Source organism: Narcine bancroftii, chromosome 14, assembly GCF_036971445.1.
Source record: "Narcine bancroftii isolate sNarBan1 chromosome 14, sNarBan1.hap1, whole genome shotgun sequence".
NCBI lineage: Eukaryota > Metazoa > Chordata > Chondrichthyes > Torpediniformes > Narcinidae > Narcine > Narcine bancroftii.
The window spans coordinates 33,861,929-33,876,596 of record NC_091482.1 but is presented as its reverse complement, the minus strand read 5'-3'; the positions used below and the strand labels follow the sequence as shown (position 1 = coordinate 33,876,596).

The window sequence follows — 14,668 nt, the reverse complement described above, 5'->3', positions numbered from 1 at the left end:
ATTAGATAATTTTTTTGCGATCTCATTTACATACATTTCCTAAGAGCTTTGATAAGAATTTAATAGATGTAATTTTTAATTTGCAACCTTTTTACAATGGTTCAATATCTAACATTTATCTCATGTTGTTGGGAATAAGAGAGGCTCCTTTGGTTAAAATTTAAAAAGCCTGGGAACAGGTCTTACAGTTTTCAATCTCTGAAAAAACTTGGAATGTAATTTTTCAATTAGTTAATACCTCATCTTTATGTGCTCACCACTCCCTCCTACAATTTAAAGGGAGGTAGTTTGACTTTGGACATGTGGACCCTATGGACAACTTTAAATTCTAGGAGGAAGTGGCCCATAGGGCCCATTTGTCCAAAGTCAAACTACATTGCTTTTATGTGGATGTATCTCCTCGTTGTGACAGATGCAACAATGGAAATGCTTCACTAATTCATATGTTTTCGACATGCCAGAGTCTTGGCAAATACTGGAAAGAATAATTTCAAACTTTTTCTGTACTTTTTAAAGTAAATTTTAAGCCTTATCCTCTAACTGCTTTGTTTGGTATTGTTGGTGAGAGAGGCATAACTTTAATGGCATCTAATTTGCGTGTATTAACTTTTATTTCTCATGGCTAGGGCAGGCAGCATTGCCCAGATGGAGGGACGCTACCCCGCCTAATCGTGCTCAATGGCTATGTGACGTCATGTCATGTTTAAATTTAGAGAAGATCTGAATTTGAATTTAAATTTTCAAACACAATGGGGACCCTCTTTAAATTACTTTCAAAATCTTTGATTTGGTATTAATGCAGAGGTGTTGGCTAATAAGGTCATTTCTTACTGTGAATGGCAATTTTTTTTCTTTCTTTGCCAAAAAGCTTCAGTTTTGGTAGTGGAATTAGATTTTCTTTTTATAATATGACTACATTTGTTTGATTAAGAATGTGAGATCTTGTGGATGAAATCGTATGATCTGAGTGTAGTGTAAAAACATAGAAACATAGGTGCAGGAGTAGGCCATTTGGCCCTTCAAGCCTACATTGCCTTCTCCCCATAATCCTTCATCCGCTTAGCCACTCTTTTATGTTTTAGACCTTTAGTATGTATTTTTATGTACTCTGTAATTTATTTTTGATTTGGGATTTCAATAAAAATATTGAAAAAGAAAATTGGTGCTTTTATAAGAACATAGGAATAGCAATTGCCCCTGTGTTCTGGCTCCATTAAGGTCGTGACCCCTGCTTCTACATATCCCAGCTGGAGAAAATATCATTCTGGTAAGATTGTTTCATTTAGATGCTCCAAATTTTGGAATATCTGGAAGTAAATATGAAGACCAGACCTGTGTACGATTCCAGGACCCTATTTGATTGCAATCTTTACCCTTAAATTCAAATCTTCCAACAAATGGCAACATATCATTTGTACTTCCAATTGCTCGCAAATGAACTTTTAGTGATTCATGTGCAAGAGACCAAGATCCCTAATATATCAAGAGTTCTCATCGCTCTCCATCTATAGCTAATTCTGCTTTCCTGTTTTCCCATCAGAATCAATCATGATTCCATGACATAGTTAATCTGCCCTTGTCCATTCACTTAGCCTCTCTATATCCCCAGGAAGACACTCTGCATTCTTCTCTGTACCTTGTATCCAAGCTGCCACCAAGATTTGTACTCACCAACATTAAACAGCCCAAGCCTCATCACTAATGCCTGAGGCACTCCACCATTTCCATCCAACCCAAAAATGATTTTTTTCTATATATACATACAGCCCGGTAACAGGCCCTTTCGGCCCACATGCCCCTGCTGCCCAATTTACACCCAGTTAACCTACAAAAGCTGATACATTGCGAACGGTGGGATGAACCTGTAGCTCCCGGGGAAATCCCATGCAGACACGGGGAGAATGTACAAACTCCTTATAGACAGCGCAGGATTCAAACCCCAGTCCCGATCGCTGGCGCTGTAACAATGTTGTGCTAATCGCTACGCCAACTGTGCCCCACTTCTGGCCTGATTTCCAGTAGTAGCCTTGTTTTGATCCCCATCTCTTCCTCATCTCTGTGAACTCCTGCCCTCTGGACATAGCCATAATACTGGACCCATGTTCTGCATTCCCAGGGGTGGTTCCTCTGCTATCCCTGGATAGTGGGGTGGGGGTGGTGGGGGGAATATCCATCATCTCACCTCATCCAAGTTTGGATCAGGCACAGGTTATGAGTCAGGTTGATGATGCTGCCAAAGCTGCTGTAATGTCAGAGCTGCTGCTGGTGCGGACCTGGGGAGAGCGGGGAGCAGAGACACTGCGCTCCCCTTGGGGTCCTACCACCCAGCCCTAATGCTAATGGCTCTATTCAGGCTTTAAATCGCCTGTTAAAGAAGCTGATAGCATTTTATCTAAACTCCTGTGGCTGCGGGGTCTGTGCCCAAGATGGCGGCGCCTGGGCTTGGCAGTGGCCTCAAGGGGTTGCAGACTCCAGGGGAGCAGCAGACCGATGCAGAGCACCAGTAACAGAGAGACATCCCCCGTTGAGAAGGAGAAGCAGAGGAGATGACCCTGCAGGATGGTGATCACAGTGGCAGGCCAGTGAGGGGCTATCTTACTGAAGGATACACAAAGTGTGTCACTACAGTTGGTGTCACCCAATGCGTTAACTCATGGTATCACCATCTCCATCCCCCTTCCAAATTAGCAATATTTGAAAAAAATATGGAATAATATGTGATAAATATAGTTATAAACTGGTTAAATGTAATATTTCAGATTATATGAATATTAACAGCAAAATTGTTTTGTAAAATCTTTCTACATATGCATGGAAGGGAAGAGTATTGAGGAATGCAGAGGAACAGAGGGATTTTTGAATAACGGTTCATCGTTCTTTGAAAGTGGATTCTCATGTAGATAGAGTGGTAAAGAAGGCTTTTGGTATGCTGGCCTTTATAAATCAAAGCATAGAATATAGGAGCTGGGAGGTGATGTTGAGACTGTTCAAGGCATTGGTGAGGCCATATTTGGAATACTGTGTGCAGTTCTGCTTCCCAAATTATAGGAAGGATATCAATAAGGTAGAGATATCAATAATGTTGCCGGGATTGCAGTATCTAAAATACAAAGATTGAGTAGACTGGATCTTTATTCATTGGAGTGTAGAAGGTTGAGAGGGGATTTGATAGAGGTATTTAAAATTATGAGGGAGGTGGACAGAGTAGATGTGAATAGGCTCTTCACCTTGAAGGTAGGTGAGATTGGAATGAGTTAAGGGTTAGGGGGTAAAAGATTAGAAGTAACATAAGAGGGAGCTTATTCACTCAGAGAGTGGTGGCTGAGTGGAATGACCTTCCGGAAAAGGTGGTTGCAGCAGGGTCAATTTTGTCATTTAAGAGAAGGTAGGTTAGGTGGATGTGAAGGGGTTGGAGGGTTATGGATAAGGAGTAGGTAGGTGGGACTAGAGGAGATCACTTAAATCAGTGCTGACTCGGGGGGCCGAGATGGCCTGTTTCCATACTGTAATTATTATATGGTTATATGAATTACATGATTCGGAGCCGAACAGGAGTGTGGGTATGACAACGGCTCTGTATACACTTATCTTTGTGAGGTTTTTCAGTTGGTTGTTTTTCCAGACTCTTTTGTGTAGTCTTCCAAAGGCGCTATTTGCCTTGGCGAGTTTGTTGTCTATCTCATTGTCGATCCTTGCATCTGATGAAATGGTGCAGCCGAGATAGGTAAACTGGTTGACCGTTTTGAGTTTTGTGTGCCCGATGGAGATGTGGGGGGGCTGGTAATCATGGTGGGGAGCTGGCTGATGGAGGACCTCAGTTTTCTTCAGGCTGACTTCCAGGCCAAACATTTTGGCAGTTTCCGCAAAGCAGGACGTCAAGCGCTGAAGAGCTGGCTCTGAATGGGCAACTAAAGCGGCATCGTCTGCAAAGAGTAGTTCACGGACAAGTTTCTCTTGTGTCTTGGTGTGAGCTTGCAGGCGCCTCAGATTGAAGAGACTGCCATCCGTGCGGTACCGGATGTAAACAGCGTCTTCATTGTTGGGGTCTTTCATGGCTTGGTTCAGCATCATGCTGAAGAAGATTGAAAAGAGGGTTGGTGCGAGAACACAGCCTTGCTTCACGCCATTGTTAATGGAGAAGGGTTCAGAGAGCTCATTGCTGTATCTGGCCCGACCTTGTTGGTTTTCGTGCAGTTGGATAATCATGTTGAGGAACTTTGGGGGACATCCGATGCGCTCTAGTATTTGCCAAAGCCCTTTCCTGCTCACGGTGTCGAAGGCTTTGGTGAGGTCAACAAAGGTGATGTAGAGTCCTTTGTTTTGTTCTCTGCACTTTTCTTGGAACGCTTCCACCAGCGTTGTCTCCGCTCCATCCTCAACATCCATTGGAGCGCTTACATTCCTAACGTCGAAGTACTCGAGATGGCAGAGGTCGACAGCATCGAGTCCACGCTGCTGAAGATCCAGCTGCGCTTGTTGGGTCACGTCTCCAGAATGGTGGACCATCGACTTCCCAAGATCGTGTTATATGGCGAGCTCTCCACTGGCCACCGTGACAGAGGTGCACCAAAGAAAAGGTACAAGGACTGCCTAAAGAAATCTCTTGGTGCCTGCCACATTGACCACCGCCAGTGGGCTGATAACGCCTCAAACCGTGCATCTTGGCGCCTCACAGTTTGGCGGGCAGCAACCTCCTTTGAAGAAGACCGCAGAGCCCACCTCACTGACAAAAGGCAAAGGAGGAAAAACCCAACACCCAACCCCAACCAACCAATTTTCCCCTGCAACCGCTGCAATCGTGTCTGCCTGTCCCGCATCGGACTTGTCAGCCACAAACGAGCCTGCAGCTGACGTGGACTTTTTACCCCCTCCATAAATCTTCGTCCGCGAAGCCAAGCCAAAGAAAAGAAGAAGATATGAATTACAACATTATTAGTAACTGAGTGGAACTTATTTTTTGATTTTTCCCCTTCTTTTCCTTTACTTACTACAATACTTCATTCTCAAAAAAGTTAACGATACAGGTTCACAAATATTAATGACCACAATACTGTAGCTAAAACACCTGAACATTTGACAAAAGCAGCGACTATAAAATCACCAACAGTAACGAAAACAACAGCGCATGCTGGTAGCGCGTGCAGATGAAACCATGTGTTTCGATGTTCCAGGAGTAATTGGGTCACAATTACAGGTCTTACCGGAGCGCATTAGAAGGTTCAAAAAGTAAATTACCATTGAGTATTAGCCTTGTAGGTATATTGATACATGTGAGCTGAGCTTACAAAAAATATTTTTGTTGTTATAGAAAACTACAGGGATATTTTTATTAAAAAATAATAAATTTCTGCTGAAATACTGAACAAAAATTTTATAGACAGTAAATTTGGTGTCACCCTCTCTGATGGTGTCAACTGGTGGGGTCTGCACCCATCTATTGACGCCATTGGGCAGTGTGCTGTTGGTGACTTCTGGGCAATGAATCCACGCTATTTGCAAGCTACTGGTGACTTGAGGTTAAAGGACTCACAGCAGGTTACGGGCTTGTGGAGATTGGCTCATGAGGACCAGGTATCATAACTGGGATTCGAGAAAGTGCTGTGGATAAAGAGGGCCCTCAAAGGCCCCTGGGCGCTGAAGGCTACCGAATCGGGTTTGCATCTGGATTCGGGTTGAACTGAACTGGAGTCACGTGTGGCTGTAGAGGCTGTGGGAGCGCTGGAGATGAACCTACAGACACTCGGTGTCTTGGGGGGAGTGGGTGAATTCTTTTTTGCTTCTCTTTCTCTGAAAGAGAAAGCATAGCCAAGCAATGCTAATGTTGAATCTTTGCAGACTAAAGACAATTTTGTGTAATATGATAGTTCTGTTTTATTACATGACAATAAATAATATCTGACACGAGGTTGAAAGTTATCTTCGATCATTGTTAGTTCTGCCTCCTCACAACCTCAGTGGTCTGGGTACAATCTTGACCTCCAGTGCTCTCTGTGTGGAGTATTCACCTTCTCCCTGTGACTGCAAGGGTTTATTTTGGGTTCTCTGGTTCCATCCCACATTCCAAAGTTGTGCGAGTTGCTGCACATTGTCATTTAACGTGGGTAAGTGGCAAAAAAGAATCAGAATGGTCATGTGAGATATAACAAGTTGCAGGGACGCAGGGGAGTAAGGAGGCTGGGAGCCAGCATGGGCCCATTGGGCTGAATGGCCTTTTGCTGTGTCACGATCGGTTCAGAAATGTCACCGGGGAACTTTCACATTTGTTGCAGCATCAAATTGTGTGGAGTTATTTTTAAATGTGGATGACACAGAAAGCTCGTTTTATTTGAGTTATCCAGTAGGTTCTCTGTTGCGCTCTGAGCAAAAGCACCTTTCACTCCTTCGGGCCTCAGTGGCACATTGAGGAAGCAGGATGATAGGCACATACAATCTTTAGTGGGGCCCTCAGTGTGTAATCATCCTGAGCCATGGATATTGGTCCAAGTCAAGAGAATCACATTCATTCTGTGACCTATGCAGAGTACCATTTTCTACTTTCATGGGTGATATTCTTGTAAATGGTGATGATTTTATACCAATTATATCTTTAAACTATTTTGAGCTGGATTTGTATTTATTTCCCTTTTTATTTATTGGGTCACAGTTAAAATTTCAAGGGCCTTTCACCTTCCTTTTCCATTCCAGCTGTGGTGAGAGTCGCCTCAGCATGTTTGCAAAGTGCTCTGAAAATGTTCTGTACTTGTGAAAGGCGCTATATAAATGCAAGTTCATTTGTCTCCTTTTCAGAGACCTGGCTCGGAAGGATCTGAACGGAGCCTCGGATCCATTTGTCAAAGTACAGTACAATGGGAAGACCCAGGAGAGCTCTGTGAGTGCAGCAGGTACCTCGAGGTCTCATTGTGCTGATTTATAATGATATAATTTTCTGCAGGTTCACCAGAAGGTGTTAAAACATAGGCTCATTTTTAGTTAAGTTAATGGCAACTTAAATCACTGTTAAAACAGCAATATCAATGTTCTGGAGATGCTTTTAGACAGTTAAGGTGTGGCAGCTCACCACAAGGCAAGCGAACCAGCCCCGCTTGTAAGCCATGCGGCGGGGCAGCTGGCTAAAATGGCGCCATCGGGGGTTTCCCATCCTTTCAGCTCGGGGCTCAGAAACCCGCGCTTGGGGACCACATGATGCCCGGATGACATCAGCACCCTCCAGCACGGTTCTCAGCCAGGTCCGGGGCTGGGAGTATAAGTGCAGCCCAGCAGCCTGCAATAAACTAGTCTGCTCACTGAGCTCAACCCATCTGGTTTCATGTGTTATTGCAGGAGCAGTGTAGCCGCCGCTACAATTGGTGACCCCGACTGGTTCAAACGTCTTTGAACCCATCAGGAGCGAGCCTGGGATCAGTGCTATAACCGTGAAACTGCCTGAATTCTGGGTTCAGGAGCCAGAGACCTGGTTTGTCCACGCGGTGGCCCAGTTTCACCTCCGCCAGATTTCATCCGACACGACCAAATTCTACCATGTGGTCCTGGACCAAGCCACCGCCAGACGCGTGCTACACCTTGTTCAGCACCCACCCACCGAGGACAAGTATGAGACCATCAACCGAGTGCTTACCGGGTCCCTCGGACTATCCAGAAACCAGTGTGCCGCTTGGGTGCTGCACCTCGACACCCTGGGGGACAGGTCCACGATGGAATTGATGGACGAGATGCTCACACTCATGGGTGAGCACACAAACTGCCCACTTTTCGAATGCTTCTTCCTTGAACATATGCCCGGGGACATCCGCCCGCTGCTGGTCCAGGAGAGCTTCACTGACCCGAGGAACATCACCCAGAAGGTCCAAGAGCTATGGCTCGCACGATTCTCAGAAGGCTCAGTGGTCCACCAGGTCATGAGGCAAGGGTACAGGCACGACCATGCCAACCCCACCCCTAGCGCTGCAGTAGAGCAACCGGCCCCTGCAGGGGCCCCCGAGAGCATAACCAAGGCCATAGCATCTGCTTCAGGCCTCTGCTTCTACCACCAACGCTGGGGAGCCAAGGCTCAGAAGTGTCGTCAGCCCTGCTCGTTCCAGAGAAATGACCAGGCTGGCCGCTGTTAATGGCTGCGGTGGCTGGCCAAGGACACAGCCTTCTCTACCTGCGGGACTCAGTCAGCGGCCAGCGGTATCTCATTGACACTGGAGCCCAGATCAGCGTCATTCCGGCCATGGCCATTGAATCCAGGAACCGACCTCGTGGACCTCCCCTCTGTGCGGCCAACGCAATGACAATCTGGACATATGGAGACAAGACAGTCCACTTCCAGATCGGCCAACAGAATTTCGCATGGAGCTTCACCGTCTCGTCCCTCCCAACTGCCATCCTGGGTGCAGACTTCCTCCTCGTACATGGGCTTCTGGGGGACATTCGAAGTAGGCACCGTGTGGACGCCCGTACCTTCCAGGCCATTTGCCTCGATGCATCCCTCTCAGGGCAACCACAGATGACCACGATCAGCATGCCCAGAGAAGAGTTCCAGCAGATCCTGGACAAGTTGCAGACACTCCTCAAGCCACAGTTCTCCGCTGCCTCGCCGCGCCATGGGGTGTTCTACCACATCCCGACCCAGGGCTCGCTGGTTTACGCCAAAGCACGCAGGCTCCTGCCTGACAAGCTCCAGGTAGCGAAGGAGGAGTTTTTGCACCTGTTGGAGCTGGGGATCATTCGGCGGTCTGACAACCCAAGGACCTCGCCACTCTACCTGGTCCCAAAAGCCTCCAGCGGCTGGCGTCCCTTCGGAGACTATCAACTGCTCAACAAGGCAACTGTTCCCGACCATTGCCCCATCCCTCAGATCCCGGACTTTACAGCCAACCTGCGCGGCACGAAGGTCTTTTCCAATGTTGACCTGGTGCGCAGATATCACCAGATCCCGGTGCACCCTGAGGACATACCCAAGACAGCCATCATCACCCCATTTGGCCTGTTCGAATTCCTGCGCATGCCGTTTGGGCTCAAGAATGCTGCTCAGACTTTCCAGTGCCTCATGGACTCTGTGGGCAGGGGCTTGGATCTGGTATTTATTTATTTGGACGACATCCTTGTTGCCAGCAAGGATCGGGAGCAACACAACACCCACCTACGTACTCTTTTCTTCCGGTTGCGCCACTTCGGCCTTACCATCAACCCGGCCAAGTGCCTGTTCGGGAAAGAGTCCATGCAGTTCCTGGGCCATAACATCACGGCTGAAGGAGCCACGCCCACCGCTGCGAAGGTTGCCGCCATCAGGGAATTCCCACGCCTGAACAGCCACAAGGGGCTGCAGGAGTTCGTGGGTATAGTCAACTTGTAAAACCGCTTCATCCCGGGAGCTGCGCGCATCATGCAGCCACTGTTCACCCTCATCGCAGTCAAGCACAAGACGCTCGCTTGGAACCCAGAAGCCTGCACTGCCCTCACGAAGGTCGCCGTGCTCGCCCACCCGCACACCGAACTGCATATGGCACTCTCTGTCAATGCCTCTGCCACAGCCATTGGTGCCGTCCTGGAGCAGTAGGTGAATGGATATTGGAAGCCGCTGGCATTCTTCAGCCGTCTGCTTCGCCCACCAGAACGCAAGAACACTGTCTTCAACCACGAGTTACTGGGCATGTACCTGGCGGTGCGGCATTTCCGCTATTTTTTGGAGGGAAGACTTTTACCATCTTCACCAACCACAAACCCCTCACCCAGCCACTCACGATGACAAAGGATCCCTGGTCGGCCTGCCAGCAGAGTCACCTCTCCTTCATGTCGGAGTTTACCAGCGACATTCGGCACAAGGCGGGGAAGGACAATATGGTTGCCGATGCACTCTCGCGATCGGCCATCTGCACGCTGACACCCAGCTTCGACTTTGACCAGTTTGCCCGGGACCAGAAAGCTGATGAGGAGACGGGGGCCTTCAAGACTGCCATCACTGGCCTGCGGTTCCGAGACCTCCCGACTCCGAGCGGCAAAGGCATGATCCTGTGCGAGATCTCCTTGGGCACCCCGCGGCCAGTGGTTCCGTAGCAGTGGCCAGGCAGGTCTTCCATCACATCCACAACCTTTCACATCCATCCATCAGGTCCATGGTCCAGATGGTAGCATAACGGTTCGTATGGCATGGGCTGCGGAAGCAGATCACGGACTGGGCCAGAGCATGCACCCATTGCCATATGTCCAAGATGCACAGGCACACCAGGGTGCCCGTACAGGAGTTTGAGCACGTCCGGGAATGGTTCAACCACATTTACATGGACATCGACAGGCCCTTAACCGTTTCCTGGGGCAACCATTACCTGTTTACGGTGGTGGACCGCACCACTCGCTGGCCCGAGGCGATCCCGATGCCAGACGCCTCCACTGACTCCTGCTCTCAAGCCCTGTTGCATGGTTGGGTCACTTGGTTCGGCGTCCCGGGTCACCTCACCAGCAATCGGGGTGCCCAGTTCACATCTGCACTCTGGGCACAGCTCACCAGCAGATTGGGGATACAGCTACACCGCACCACGGCCTACCACCCGCAGGCCAAAGGACTGGTCGAACGTCTGCATCGCCACCTTAAGTCGGCGCTCATGGTCCACCTCACCGGTCCCGTCTGGATGGACGAATTGCCTTGGGTGCACCTGGGCATCCGCTCAACTCCCAAGGAAGATCTGCAGGCGTCATCAGCTGAGCTGGTCTATGGTGCGCCGCTGGCACTACCTGGTGAGTTCGTCAATGCACCTCACAATTCCCAGTGATTGCCGCATGAACTACTTCCTCACCTCAGGATATACTTGGACTTCTTCGAACCCCCACCGCCACCCAGCCATGGCACCCGCCCGACTCACATTCCTGGCGAGCTGCTTTCCGCGGAGTTCGTTTTCGTTTGGCGGGGCCTGACCGCAGCACCTCTGCAGCGACCATAACAGGGGCTGTACAGGGTTATACAGCATTCAGGCTCGATGTTCACGTTGGACTTGGGCGGCAGGCATGAGCTGTTCACCATGGACAGGCTGAAGCCAGCGCACCTCGATCCCACCGAGCCCATGGTCGTTGCCCAGCCCAAGAAGTGAGGCCGCCCGGCAAAAAGGACACCGATTCTGGGGTGGGGGGGGGTGGTTTGTGTGGCAGCTCACCACAAGGCAGGCGAACTGGCCCCGCTTGTAAGCCACGCGGCGGGGCAGCCGGCTAAAATGGCGCCGTTGGAGGTTTCCCTTCCTTCCAGCTCAGGGCTCAGAAACCCACGCTTGGGGACCACGTGATGCCCGGAAGATGTCAGCGCCCTTCAGTGCAGTTCTCAGCCAGGTCTGGGCTGGGAGTATAAGAGCAGCCCAGCAGCCGGCAATAAACTAGTCTGATCACTGAGCTCAACCCGTCTGTTTGCGTGTGTTATTGCAGGAGCAGAGTATCTGCTGCTACAAAGGCTTCATTATCATTCAAGTTCATTATTATCATACAACTAGCATTTCTCCAGACCACAGTGCACACAAATACACAGGACGTAGTAATCACATATATACAGGAAGATAGAATTTAAAATAAATATCAATATTTTGGGTTGATTTATTTGATCATCAATCTCACATCCTGCAGCAAGAAACTATTGCTCAGCTTGGTAGTCTTGATGTTGATGCTCCTGTACATCCTTCCTGATGGGAATAGGTTAAGGATTATGTGCTCTGGATGGAAAGGGTCTTCAATAATTCTCTGATCTGACCATTTCAGTCTCAACCAACCCACTGGGTCCAGTTCAGACTCTGATCTGACCATTCCAGTCTCGACTGACCCACTGGGTCCAGTCTAGACTCTCATCTGACTATTCCAGTGTCGACTGGCAAACTAGGTCCAGTCTAAACTCTGATCTGACCATTTCAGTCTTGACTGACCCACTGGGTCCAGTCTAGATTCTGATCTGATTGAAGGTGGTCACAGGAGACTGAAGAACGGTTACAGGACTTCCTTGAGTCAGCGTATTGGGCTTGTTCAAGGACTGCTGAGAATCTAAACGAGTACACCGAGGCTGTCACAGACTTTATAAAAACAGGTGTGGATGAGGGTGTCCCCACCAAATTATTCAAGGTTTTCCCCAACCAGAGGCTCTGGATGTACAAGGAAATCCAGAACCTGCTGAGAGCCAGATTAAAGCCATTTAAGTCTGGAGATCCAGATCAGTACAGCAGGAGCAGGTATTCCCCATAGAAAGCCTCGGTGAAGTAGAGATTTCAGATGAAAATGGAAACAACGAGGGGCACCTGACAGCAGTGGCAGGGCCAGAACACCTATTACAAAACCAAATCCAGTAAAATAGCAAATGGCAAAGCTTTACTTCCAGAGGAACTCAAAACTTTCCATGCCTGGTTTGATGACAGCAACAGTGAGGAACTACCCCTTCACACCCGAAATCCCCTGATGATCCCACTCTTTACATTTCTGAGGATGATGTGAGAGCTGCTTTCAGGGGAGTGAATCTGAGGAAAACATCCTTCCTGGATGGAGTACCTGGCCGAGTATTATAGATTCGTGCTGATCAACTTACAAAGGTATTTATGGATATCTTCAATATCTCACTCCAGCAGAGCATGGTACCTTCCTGTTTCAAACAGGCATCAATCAGAGTGGGCCCAAAAAAAGGGCAGAAACCTGCCTTAACGACTTGACCAGTAGCACTTACAGCTCCTGTCTGAGCAGTGACATTGATCCATTCCAGTTCACCTACTGACAAAACAGGCCTATGGTGGATGCCATCTCACTGGCTCTACACAAAGCCCTGGAACACCTGGACAGCAAAAATGCATACATTTGGATGCTCTTTATCGACCACAGTTCAGCATTTAACACAATCATCCCCTCAAAACTGATCAGCAAACTCCAAGACCTGGGAGTGGACACCCCACTGTGTAATTAGATCATGGATTTCCTCACCTCCAGACCACTAACAGTGAAGATTGGTAAAAACCTCCTCCATAATCTCCATCAGTACCGGACCACCACAGAATTGTGTTCTTAGCCCCCTGCTCTACTCACTTTACACCTACGACTGTGTAGCTTGGTATGACAGTAACTCCATCTACAAATCTGCCAACAATACCACGGTAGTGGTTTGTATAAAGGACGGAGATGAGTCAGCACACAGGAGGGAGACCAAAAACTTGGCTGAATGGTGCACCATCGACAACCTTGCACTCAATGTCATCAAAACCAAGGAGCTGATTGTTGACTACAGGAAAGGAAAGCCAGAGGTTTATAATCCAGTGATCATTGGGGGATCAGAGGTGGAGAGGGTGAGCACATTTTGGTTCTTGGGAGTCACTATCTTGGAGGATCTTTCCTAGACCTAACACACCCATGGCATTGTGAAAAAAGCACGTCAATCCCTCTACTTCTTCAGGATTTTGCGGAGGTTTGGTATGATGTCAGAAACCCTGGAAAATCTCTACAGAGGTGTGGTGGTAAGTGTGCTGACCAGCTGCATCAAGGTCTGGTATGGGAACACCAATATCCATGAGCATAAAGCTCTCCAAAAGGTAGTGGACATAGCCCAGGACATCACAGGCAAACACGCTGCTGTTGGAGGGCAGAAGCAATCATCAAAGACCCACACCACCCAGCACACACTCTTTTCTCACACAAGACTCTTACCTTCAGGTTCAGGAACGGCTGCTCCCCCTCCACCATCAGACTCCTCAACAACAAACTCAATCAGGGACTCATTTAAGGACTTGGACTTGTGCACTTTATAGATTTTCTTTTTGTTCTCTCAGTATTGCAGTCAGTTTGTTTACATTCATTATATGTTTACAGTTCTTTATTGTTTACTTGTTTTACGTTGTGTACAGTTTATTTTTTACACTACCAGTTAGTGATAATTTTGCTGTGCCTGCCCGAGGATAAAGGAATCTTAGGGTTGTATGTGATGCCATGTATGTTCTCGGACAATAAATCTGAAATTACTCCAGTCTGGACTCTGAGCTGACTGTTCTGGTCCAGTCATTCGAAATGAACTGATGAACCCTTTTTACTTCAGAGACAATCCCTAATTCCTCTCTCTCACCCTTTGTCAATAACATATGTCCAGAATTGTATTTTCATTGCACTGATAACATTATTTTAAGCATCACACTTAAAGTTTCAATGTCTACGATGTATCACAGTGAACTAACAAAAACTCATCACCCAGGCTCTAGTTACATAAATAATTTACCCCTCGATGTTCTCGGCCCTAATTGCATTTTTCATCTTTCTTTCATATTGGATCTAGTGTGAATGCTGTTGCAAGATCTGGCAAAAATCAAACATTGTTCTGGCCCATCCTAAAGAGTGACCTGTTTTATTTAATGTTTTCAGGATTTTTATTTGTCTTTGCTTGTGATAATTGCTTTTTTTTTTGCATGAATACCCTTTATTTATTTTTGTGTTGGGTTTGTGGAGCATCATATGCTCATTTATATTATTCAAAGATTTTGTTCAGTATTTCACAAGATAAAGGAACAGAAATCAAACCGAGTCTGCTCTATAAATCCACCCTGAGCTCAACTGTTCACATCTGGTTCCAATTTCTGGCCTTTTCCCCATATCCCTTGATACCCTGACTAATCTCCCCCTTAAACTCCCCCTATGATCGGGCCTCCACATCTGTATGTGGCAATGAATTCCACAAATCCATGACCCTTTAACT

General features: G+C 47.7%; 1 protein-coding gene across 7 annotated transcripts in view; it reads left to right on the top strand.

Annotated features, from left to right (window-relative positions):
- Positions 1 to 14,668, top strand: part of rasa4 (RAS p21 protein activator 4) — a 288,131-nt gene that overhangs the window by 152,695 nt on the left and 120,768 nt on the right. For all 7 annotated transcript variants that reach the window (XR_011348806.1, XM_069911332.1, XM_069911330.1 and 4 more), the window contains one exon: positions 6,787 to 6,868. Coding sequence is in view for 6 of the 7 variants with exons in the window: in XM_069911332.1 (XP_069767433.1) it covers positions 6,787 to 6,868 (82 nt within the window). In the remaining variant the exon portion in view is untranslated. The remainder of the gene's footprint in view (positions 1 to 6,786; positions 6,869 to 14,668) is intronic.